Below are 12,500 nucleotides of genomic sequence, written 5' to 3' on the forward strand. Positions count from 1 at the left end.
CAGTAAGATGACAATGGTCTCTAACTTTAGACTCCTTAATTTCCCCCTCACAAATATGACAGATATTGTTCATTCTAAATTCTAATTTTTCTTCTTTGGTTAATTTCATCGGTTCATTTGTTTCTTTCATTAATTTAGTGAGTCTTATACAATCCTTTTCTAATCGTTTTACAAACTCTTGTGAAGCATTTTTTCCACGATAATGTTCAAGTTTGTTATACTTTTCTCCAACAGATGATTTGATATAATAACAGAAACCACAAGGAATATGTTTTTGATATTTATTTGTATATGGTTCTTTTGGATTAGGAGAAGCAGTATTTATCTTTTTAAGTATACATTCAAAATCAGCGTATATCACAAATGGGTGCATGATAGATTTATTATAATCTTCAAAATAAATCTTTTCACCAGGTTTAGGCATTGTAATTACAGCTGATTTATGATTACTACAATATTTTGAATGTTGTTCTAATCGTTCTTTTGTATGAAATGAATTAAGACATCGCTTACAAGGATATATTTTGTTTGCTGTTCTGAATACCTGAGAAGAGATTAATCTTGATAAATTATTGATGTATGTGTAATGTGAATTCTTTCCAACACTAAAATATAAAAGGTCAATGTGTGTTTCTTCATTTTTATAGTTGTTTGAAATTTTTAATATTTGAACTTTGTTTGTATCCGTTAATCCATATACATTAATAGAAAGATTATTCTTTTTCTCAAATTTAGGAATATCTGTTAATGGCATTGGGAATTTAAAATCTTTAATGTCCAAGGTATTCTCATATTTCATATATTGTTTTACTCTTTCTGAATTACATTTTGGTGGATGTAAGTGAGCAAGAACAGACCAGAGAAAACATTTATTATCATTGTTCTTAATATTAACAACTGCCTTCTTTAGTTTTATTTCTTTTGGTAATTCAATATAAGAAGAAGCTTTAAGAGGGTTTGATTTTAGAATGTGTATATCTAAAAAGATGATTTTTTAATATTGAATCCACTTCCTACCACTGTATTATCAACATCCTCCTCTTGTCTTGATAGTTCTTCATAAACCCCACTATTCAAAAAATCTTGAAATGATGTTATAAAATGAAGATCTGTTCTCATATAAGGAGTTTGTTCTTCATCTTGTCTTTTCATATTCATTTTCACTCCCATATAAAACTTTAAAGTTTTTATTTCTTTTAATGTCTTTTTAATAAATTTTTCAACATCGGGTTTCACTATTTCAATTGATTCAGCTATTGATGATGGACCGGGTTCTCCAAATTGAAAAATCCTTATTTTTATATGCCCTTTAAATGCCTCATCAGTGTTTTTAATATAATAGTCTCCCTTTACTTTAAACTCATTTTTCTTGTGTTTTTGTGATTGAAGATGTTGATTATAACTACTCTTCAAAACATCCTTTGAACAGATATCACAATGTTTTCTTTCCAACTCAAGAGGAGATATTTGATGAAATAGATTAAATGTGTGTTTGTTGGTTCGGAGGTGTTTTCTATAATGTTTATATTCGTGATTACAAACATCGCAGTACGTTGTATTCACCATATTTATAGAATAAAACTTTGCTTAAACTAAAATTTTCTTGATGAAAATTTCGTTTAATTTATAGGTGAATCTGTGCTTAAAAACATTTTATCCTCCAACTTTTTCACTTAATAAATACAATGTTTCAAGACACAAAAGACAAGTTTCAATCAATCTCTTCATCTGTTAAAGATACTGAGAAATATGTCAAGGATGTAAAATTGAACAAAGATAAATATAACAACTATTGGATAAAAACTATTATGGTAAATAATATGAGTTCTTCAATTTCCTTCAGTGGAAGGGCTTTTAGTATACCTGGTAGAACATCAATTAAAGTATCTCTAACAAAAGTTTCTCCTCTCCTTCTAGTAATATATTCAAAACTAGAAAAAACAATGAAACAAGAAAAAGTATCAAAGAACAAAAACCTTATGGATGAAGCTTTAGAAAGAAAAGATAAGACCATCTGTAATATGCAAGGAGAAATTTGTATTTTTTCAACAACCCTAAAGATGTAAATCTTGATGAAATAAAGGATGTTAATATATCAGGTGAAATGACATTTCGTTCAATAGTAGTTAACGATAATTTTAAAATTACCTTTAATATAAAAAATGTTGTCGTTGAATCTGATAATGAAAAAAGTATATCGATATCGATGGTAATATACAACTGAAAGTATAGATGAATTTCAGTTTAAGTAAAGTTTTACTTTATAAATATGCTAGACTTTCCTGATTCTCCATATGACAAATTTGAGAATTGTCCTGCGTGTGAAAGACAGGGATTAAACACAGAGTCAAAAGCCTATAAACAATGTATATTCTGTGATTATCTTCTAATTAATGATAATAAAAAATATAAAAAGGAAAATAATTCTTTTAGATTTACACCAAAAATGAATTACTTTACAAGATTGATTAGAGAAATGAATGTAAAGTATGAGGATGATAACACACCTTTCCTTACAAGGGAAGAAACTGAACGTATAAGAGAAATGTTCAAAGGATTGTTGTTGTATATTATTCATGGATGTAATTTTCAGGGAAATATCAACACAAGATATTGTATAAATAAAATAATGGATTATCTTGAAATTAAACCTGAACTTAGGATAAAATATAGAGTTTCTAAAAAGCCAATAATAAATTAAATAACCTGTTTTTCAAATATATAAATGAATGATTTTTTACCTATTTGGGAAAATAAGATAAAATTTAACAACCATAAAAATCTCCCAAATTCATTAAGATGTCTCATAGTTGGTTCAAGTGGATGTGGAAAAACCTGCTTACTTTTAAAAATGCTCCTCACTCCCAACTTTTTAGATTATGATAATTTAATAATTTTCACAAAGTCGAAGTTTTCAACCAGAGTATCAACTACTCTCACAAGGTTTTAATGCTGGTCTTCAAAAGAAGATATAATAGGTTTATTTAAACGTCAAAAAACCTAAATGATTATAACATTGAAGATATAATTCAACTATTTTGTGATACACAGAGATGTAAAAAGAAATCAAATCTTATAACTTGTATTCTTAGTGATAATACGGATGATATACCGTCTCCCCAAGATTTGGATAAATCAAAAAAGAACCTCGTTATCTTTGATGATTGTGTTAATGAGAGAAACCAAACGGTAATGGACAGCTACTACACAAGAGGGAGACATTCTTCTTGTAATTGTATTTATCTTAGTCAATCGTACTTTCAACTTCCTCGTCGTTCCATCAGAAACAATGCTAATACTTTTATTTTATTCAAGTTAAATTCAATAGATATCAATAATTTTTGGAGAGATAATTGTTCTACATTATGTAGTAAAAAGAAATTTGAGGATTATATGAAGCACACGACTGAAAAATATAAATATATTGTTGTGAAACAAGATGAGATATTAAGGGATATATTTTTTGTTTTATAAACAATTACATATATAAATGACAACTATTATTATAAATCTTGTGGGTAAATCTGCTTCTGGAAAAAACTTTCATAAATCAAGGTTCTTGTGTAGTACAAATGAGAATATTGTAAATTTACTTAAAAACACCCCGTGATACGCATTGTATCAACAACAACTAGAGCAATAAGACCTGGAGAAGTAAAAGGTGAAGATTATCACTATATTTCAGTGGAGGAACATATGCGATTGAGGAATGAAGGACAAATATTTGAGGAGGTTTCTCTTGGTACAACAAAATATTCACATTGTAAGAGTGAGTTAAAGAAACTAAAATCTGGTGGTGTTGGGATATTAGAAACTAATCCAGAAGGAACGAGACAAATTATTAAATATCTGAGCGGAGTGAAGATTTTATCATTCGGTTTTGATGTTGATGAAGAAACTCAACACAAACGTATGAAAAGCAGAGATGCAAGGATTAGTGAAGAAGAAATTACAACTCGCATTAATGTTAATAAAGAATTTGATGAAATATTTAAAGAAAAGGATTTATTTGAACACATCTACTTGAATGATGAAGAAAAGGAAAATTTCCCTGTTGATCTTTACAATTCATTAAATGATATTTTACAATAAATAAATGGATACAAAAGAAAGAGCAAGAAGATTTAAGGAACATCAAGAGTTGGTTTCAAAAGTTGTAAAACAACAGGAAGACATAAAGAAGAAACACAGACAGAAACTAACGGGCGAAGAAGCATTTGAAAAAAACAAGAGAAATTTTTTAAACCACTTTTAAAAACTTCCCAAGAAAAAATGAAAGATGTTTCCACAGTTCCCACAGTAGAATATACTCCTAGAAAGCTTCAAATGTTAAAAGATTTCAGTCAAATGACGGAGGAAGAATTAGAGCATTTAGGAGAATTAGAATATGATGATGAAGGTTTATTTCAACAACTGGAAGAGATTAATCGAACCCCTGATTATATTGTGAATGCTCTTCAAAACAATGAATATTCAGCGGATTCAAAAACCAAAGCAGGACTCATTCCAACAGAACAACCAGCAATATTTCATCTTGTTCAAGAAAAGGTATTGATATTTAATGATGAATTAAGGTTCTTAAGTTCTGCTCAACCCCCTGTTAAACTAACTCCGAGATTAATGTTTCTTCTCACAAAAGATGGAAGACAAGGTTCAACTGTGAGGGATGAATCAAAGTATATTGATAAACCATTGGATATGGAAAATAATGATGATAGAGTATATATTGATTTGCTGAACACTCTAAATTATAAGGTTATTCTTTCTGGTAAAAGTAGGAAGAATGAGAAGGAGAAACACATTATTCAGGCTTTAAGTATCCTTGGTTCAGGTATTAGTTTTCTTCCAAATGACCCATCGCAATTAGTTAATAGACTGTTATTGTTGTTCGGCAGTAAGAAGGCTGGAAATAACAATTGTTTTAATGAAGCATCAGCCATTTTAGACCAGTTGATGAACATGAAAATAATTAATAAATCTCAATATAAAGACATTTTAACTCATATTAAATAAGATGAGAAGCACAATCCTGAGTTTTAATTTCACAACAAGCGACCACACATCTTCATTCCCATACCCACTACAACTTGACACAACAAAAGAATATGAGGCATCTTTATTGTCCATGGAGACTTATAATACCTTATTTAATATAACCGAGAAAAATGACAAGTTTAGTTATAATCCGGGAAGTGGATACAAAACGATAATAGTCTCACCCGGAGCATACGAGATTTCTCAAATATCTTCCGAAATTGCTCGTCTTATGAAAGAACAGGGTGATGAACCAAAAAATATTGTTATAAACATTCAAAAACATACTTCAAAATCAACGATTAAAGTTAAAAATAACTACAAGGTTGATTTCACAATTGATAATTCATTTAGAGAGTTATTAGGTTTCTCCTCAAAAAAGATTGAAACTAATGGGACGTTTTACAGTGATAATGTCATTCAAATATCCTCAGGAATAAATTCGGTGTTAATTCACTGTGATTTGATTGATGGTGCTTATAATGATGGATTAAAAACAAATACAATATTTTCATTCAGCGCATACTCAACCCCAATTGGTTATAAATTCAATATGGAGCCTAAAAATTTGGTTTATCTACCTGTGTCAGGAAAAACCATACACAGAGTAAATTTTAGGATAACCGACCAAGATAATCGTGTGATTTCTTTTAATGGAGAAGTTATATCCATCAGAATTCACCTACGTGAAGTTTTTCAATAAATAAATACGATGGTTATTGTGAGGAAGCACGAGTTGGGAAAATATAAAATAATTACAGGGGATGGGATGTTCCTTTCCCGTACTACAAGGAGTGAAGGTATGTATCTTGGTAGAGGATACTATAAACCTAAGAGACAAAGGGGTGTTGGACATCAATTTAGAGGAGATGGGATAATTGATACTCTCATGGGTATTGGTTCAACTATTCTTAAACATAAAGACCTAATTGGTTCAACTGCTTCTGCTGTGGGAAATGTAGCAGGTGCTGTAAAGAGTATAAAAGATGCTCAGAAAGAATCTCATAAATTACAAGCAATAAAAGAAATTAAGAAAGGTAAAACTCAGTTGTCCCCCAAGAACGACAGAAAATAATTCAAATACTTGGATCAGGGTTTCAAAAGTTTTAACATCTTTTTTCCTAAATAAATACAAGTATGGAAGCAATTGATAGTATCTATGATTTGGATGATACTATTATTATCTCAAACTCCACTAAAAAGAAGATTACTTCAAGGTAAATGCAATAACTGGAACAGACTGGAATACAAATGGTACAAAAAGTTTTGAAATAAATAATCAACAAACCTATTTGAATCTCTCCGAAAGTTTCTTGTTGTGTAAATTTAAATTCACTAAGGCTGGGAATAACACAAACGCTACACTTGTAAATGATTTCTTCTGGAAAATGTTTGATAGTGTGCGATTGTATATTGGAACACAAGAAGTTGAAGCGGTTGATTATGTCTCTGCTGTATCTGAAATGATGAAATTTACACTCTATACATTCAGTGATAGAATGGGAAAGGGGTCTGTCGAAGGTTTTATTCCTGATATGTCAACGGGAACAAACACAGACCCTGGATATATTCAAAGGAAAGGAATGTATAATGATGATACAAAAGCAGAAAATAGTTTTACTGTGGCAGTTCCTCTTAAAGGTATATTTGGATTTTGTGATTATGATAAAGTTCTGTATGGTCTTAAAATTAGATTTCAACTACAAAGGAATGATAATGAAAATAGATTGCTTTTTGGTGTTGGTAATGCTTTTGGTGATCAGAATAAATTTGTAATTGAGGAGATGAGTTGGTATATCAGTGAATATACTCCTAATCTTAAAACAGAAGAGATGTTGAATCGAAGACTTAACTCAAAAAAACCACTCAGTGTATCATACCTCAAAAGAAGATGTCAACACGTTAAACTCAATCAAACTACTTACACGTGGAATTTGGGTGTTCTGGAAGGAAAGCCACGATATCTGTGGATGATTTTTAAAAAGCCAGATGGTGATACTGCGACTGATAAGAATAATGCATTGAGTGATAATGCTAAGGTGAAACAACTTCGCGTTTCTCTAGATGGAACATTTTATCCACGAGATAGATTGGAAATTAATTGGGAAAAAAATGATTTTGCTGAAGCATACAAGTCTTACCAAAAGGTGTGTGAAAGTAATGGAAATAAAGAACCTATTTTGGATATGACAGCATTTAAAAGTTTGTATACAATCTATACGTTTGACCTGAGCGCTCAAAAAGAAACTATAAAGTCTAATCAGTGGATACTTCCCTATACATTGAAAGAGGAGAGAGTGAAGAAGTTGATACATATTGTTTGCTTTTGGAAGAAACAGAATTGCAGATTAATACAGATAATGGTGTGATGATTAGTCTCACATAATTTTTGTTAAATAAATGAGTGGCAAAGTACCAACTGGGGTATATGTTAATCAAATCAATCTTCATAAACTATCATCTTGTGTTCAAAATCAAAAGCCTTGTACGATTAACGTTAATACAATTCAGAGAAAAGGAGCAGTAAGAATTGATGTTTTGCTCACAAGAGAACAGGTTAAAATCTTGAATGACACTGGCTCACTTAAAATTAAAATGACAAAACCAATGTTGAAAAAATATTCAATAAGAGAGACGAGTGGAGGATTTCTCCCATTTCTAATTCCTTTATTTGCTGGTTTAAGTGCGGTTGGAGCATTGACGGGTGGTATTTCAACAGCGGTCAAAACTGCCAACGAAAGGAAGGCTCAACTCCAGGCTCAAAAAGAATTGGAAAGACATAACAAAGAGTTGGAGAAACAAATTAGTGGAAGTGGTGTAATTGTAGATTTTGCTGAAAAACTTGAAGGTCTGCCTGATAAAGCGAGATTGTTAGTTGGAGATATGCTTTCTTCTATAGCACAAGCAGGTGTAAAATTAACGAAAAGAGGTAATGGATTATATCTTTCTAATAAATAAATGAGCATTGATGAGTGGTTGAAAGAATTTGGAAAGAATACAACATCAAATTTACAACTTGCCAAATATTGTAAGAAATTAAAAATTCATAATGTGGTTATTTGTATGAGAGATGAATTAACAAATGTGTCGAAACATACAAAGAATATTATTATGAACTTAGAAGATAATGATGGGAACGGTTCTCATTGGGTTTGTATTTTTAATAGTCAAGACAAATATTATTTTGATAGTTTTGGTCTTCCACCACCTGTTGAAGTCATAAAATTCTTACAGAATGGTGTTTATCAAACATTTCAAGTCCAAGAATTAAATTCCAAGTGTTGTGGTCAATTATGTCTATATGTGTTATTTCAACTCAACAAAAATAAAAAATTTTATGATATTATTTTTAATCTAATATAAATGACTTATGTTGGTAAAGATGGTTCTATCTTTGGTGTATCTCAAGAACTGGATATTGATTTATCAAATTATTACACAAAGGCACAGGCTGAACGACATAAATATAATATAAACAAAAATATTAACATGAAAAATGCTTATAAATTAAAAAATTATCCAAGCCCGACTGACGCGAATGACTTGGTGAGATTAAGCGATTTATCACAATATATATACTTAAATAAAACGGCTGTGTATTCTAAAGATACAGAAGTGTTGATATTATCTCCAGGTCATACAGAATTCACAGTTCGAATTAAAATAAATTTTTATAAAGAAGGGCGTATCGTTTGTATGAGAATAGAACAATGGGGGTATGATATGAATGATTTAGGGTATAATTGGTCATTTAAAATTAACCTCGAAGACCTGGAACAATTAAATCAGTCTCGTAAGGAAGAATATTATCCACTTGGTATCGAGAATGAGTTTTGTGGAGCCACGATTAGTAAACAACAAATAAAAAGAATTTAATAAGGGTAAATATAATAATGGTTTTGCCCTTGTTTATCTCATGAAAACAGAAAAAACAGGATTATATATAATAAGTAAGGAAATACAAAATGATTTAACTATGGGAAGATGGGGAGGTGTTTCGTGCCATAATATTATTCTAACATATATTTCTAATACATAAATGACAGCAAGAAGGCTTCAAGAAAATTATCATTTCTGTGTTCAAGCATACCTTCAAGAAAAGGGTATTCGGTATTTTAATAAATATGTTCTACAACATAAGAATGAGGTATTTTCAATAAAAGATTGGCATTATGCTGATGTTGATAAACCAACAACTTTAGATTTAATTAGAATGTTAAATAATGAAAAAATTATAAGGTTAAGAAAAGGTAAGGCTCTTTTAGAAATTCAAAAGAAATTTTATTGGTATCCTGTTGTAAAAAAAATTATTTTGGATACAGGAATAACAAGAAATCCTGATGAATATATGTATAATATTCTATGGGGTGTAAACGATTCAAGTATAGTAAGGGATGAGGAAGGAGTTGAAGAAGAGAGGGAAGAGGAGAGAGAGAAGGAGGAGAGAGAGAAGGAGGAAAGAGAGAAGAGAGAGAGGGAGGAAAGAGAGAGAATGAATAAATATCAAAATATGGAAACCAGTGAGATTCAAAAAAGAATAGAGGTATTAAAGAAATTAACTTATCTCACCAGGGAGGAATACAAAGAATTAAAAAGTCTATTTGCAATACTTTCGACAAGACTATCGACATCGAGAAGACATGTATTTTAATTCAAGTTTTTTCTTAAATAAATGGAGGAGAGAGTGAAGGCATTTCTAAGGATTCTTTATGTTTTAAAAATTAAGATTCAAATGTGCATGTTGGAAACTAAAAGGTTTTTGCACTCTGCAGAAATTTTTCTCATAAATAAATGAGTTATTGTCTCAAATGTAAAAGAAAACTAATACTAAAAATATTTCATATATTAAAAGTAAAAATAACAGGGTTATACAAAAAGGTATATGTTCGGTGTGTGGTTCAAAAAAAAATCAATTTATCTCCAAACACAAACTCGGAGGAGATATACAAAAGTTTTTATCAGGAAGTAAATTTACAACTACTGGAATACCAGGGGAATTACATCTTCCAGGGTATTCTTTCTGTGGTCCAGGCACAAACTTGGATAAAAGATTAAATGAGGCAGACAATCCTAAATCCTGGAGTGAACCAATCAATAGAGTTGATGAAGTGTGCATGAGACACGATATTGATTATGGGAATACCACAACGTTGGAAGAAAAGCATGAAGCCGATAGAGAAATGTTATATAATTTGTCTCTGATACAAAATCCAACCTTGAGAGAAAAAGTTGATAGGTTCATCGTGAAGAAGATGATTAGTGCTAAATTGAAACTTGGACTTGGAAATTCAAAAAACTTATAGGCTCTAATGATGCCATTAAGACTGAAGAGCAATTAGCTGATGAATTACATAAACCAATATTCACAAAGTTTCAGAGAAGGAAAGTTTATTCCAAGGAAGTTGATTATATCTGGTCTGCTGATTTGATTGAACTCAATAATGATAAGGGGTACAAGTATGCTTTAACCGTTATTGATTTGAGGAGTAGATATGCGTGGGTTGTCCCTTTAAAAAACAAAACAGGTAATACTCTTATGTTAGCTTTTCAACAGATATTTAATAAAAGTAAGAGAAAACCTAAGAAATTGTGGACTGATGAGGGTAGAGAGTTTTATAACAAGACATTTATGAATTTTCTAAAAAATAACAGTATTACATTATACAGTACCTTTAATGAAGGGAAGGCAGTTGTTGTTGAACGTTTTAATCGTACCTTAAAAGAGAGACTATATAAAAAATTCACACAACTCGGTTCACAACAATGGTCATCTTTTATTCAGGATATTGTGGATAAGTATAATGACACGATTCACACGTCAACGAATATGAAGCCATCAGAAACATTTACAAAATTAAAATATGAAAAAGAGATTAATGTCAGAAAACCTAAGTTCAAAGTTGGTGATATCGTAAGAATATATAGGTGGAAATCTCATTTTGAAAAGGGTTTTACTGAACGATGGACGAAAGAACTTTTTAAAATTGTTGATGTAATAGATACAGTTCCTTGGACTTATAAAATATATGATTTGGAAGGGGAAGAGATTTTAGGTTCATTTTATTCACAGGAATTACAAAAGACAAAACTAAGCATATAATACACCTTTGTGGACACTAGAGGGACAAGTCCGAGGTGTATTACAGTATATAATGTGTGTCAAGGGGGACGTTCTTAGATCTGTGAACCCCAAACACAGAATCCTCAACTGAATAGTCAAGGCTTAACTTTTGTTTGTGTGTGTGTGTGCAATGGGAGCAATAGGTTGGCGCTTCACTCCCTCCTACTATACACCGTTGTGGACACTCGAGGGCCAAGTCCGAGGTGTATAACAGTATATAATGTGTGTCAAGGGGGACGTTCTTAGATCTGTGAACCCCAAACACAGAATCCTCAACTGAATAGTCAAGGCTTAACTTTTGTTTGTTGATGTGTATGTGTGTGTGTCCCAACCCTCACATTCAAAATCTCAACCCCAACCCTCACATTCAAAATCTCAACCCCAACTCAATCCTCGCCCAACACAATGTCTTTTTCAAAATGAGATTTCCACCTATATATATATATTTTTACGTTTTTTTTCTTCTTCCAATTCTGTCTTTTAAGGCTTTCAGGTTTGATGACGTAGAAAGGGGGAGTAAGCCTGCACTTTCTTCCCAGAACTTTCTTGATCTTGCTCCCATCAAGCACCATCCGACAAAGAACTACATCGATAGGTTTAGATCCCAAAGAGTGATAGCAACTCCAAAAGTCTCCAAAATATAAATAAATAAAATAATAATAATAATAAATAAATAAATAAATAAATAAAAGCCCCCAAAAAAGTTTCAAGTGTCCAACATAAACCCAACTTTCCAAGTCTTCAAGGTATAACCACATTCCCGTTGAGTTTCCAAGATATGTATCACATTGTGAGTTATCAATCCAGAACCCACATTTCAAGTATTCAAAGTAAAACCAACTTACAAAGTCTCTTAAGGATAACTCATTTACTGATTTTTCAAAATTTGTGAGTCTCCAAGGTAGGCCCCATATTTAGAACCATCTTGGCAGAACCCTTTTCCTGAGTCTCCAAGGTAGTTATTTAAACCATCAAGGCAGAACTCATTTACTGATTTTTTCAAAATTTGTGAGTCTCCAAGGTAGGCCCCATATTTAGAACCATCTTGGCAGAACCCTTTTCCTGAGTCTCCAAGGTAGTTATTTAAACCATCAAGGCAGAACTCATTTACTGATTTTTCAAAATTTGTGAGTCTCCAAGGTAGGCCCCATATTTAGAACCATCTTGGCAGAACCCTTTTCCTGAGTCTCCAAGGTAGTTATTTAAACCATCAAGGCAGAACTCATTTACTGATTTTTTCAAAATTTGTGAGTCTCCAAGGTAGGCCCCATATTTAGAACCATCTTGGCAAAACCCTTTTCCTGAGTCTCCAAGGTAGTTATTTAAACCATCAAGGCAGAACTCA

General features: G+C 31.3%; 2 protein-coding genes across 2 annotated transcripts in view; one reads left to right on the top strand and one right to left on the bottom strand.

Moving 5' to 3' along the window:
- GTF3C1 (general transcription factor IIIC subunit 1) overlaps nucleotides 1-12,500 on the top strand; it is a 135,995-nt gene that overhangs the window by 81,001 nt on the left and 42,494 nt on the right. The window lies entirely within an intron of this gene.
- LOC147014937 (uncharacterized) overlaps nucleotides 12,309-12,500 on the bottom strand; it is a 1,613-nt gene continuing 1,421 nt past the window's right edge. The window contains exon 3 of the mRNA XM_085850727.1: nucleotides 12,309-12,500. This exon is cut by the window's right edge and continues 294 nt beyond it. Coding sequence (XP_085706853.1) covers nucleotides 12,498-12,500 — 3 coding nt within the window. The 3' untranslated portion in view covers nucleotides 12,309-12,497.

The sequence above is a fragment of the Eptatretus burgeri genome, chromosome 13 (assembly GCF_056783735.1).
Source record: "Eptatretus burgeri isolate ZD-2024b chromosome 13, Ebu_testis_v1, whole genome shotgun sequence".
In the NCBI taxonomy this organism is placed as follows: Eukaryota; Metazoa; Chordata; class Myxini; order Myxiniformes; family Myxinidae; genus Eptatretus; species Eptatretus burgeri.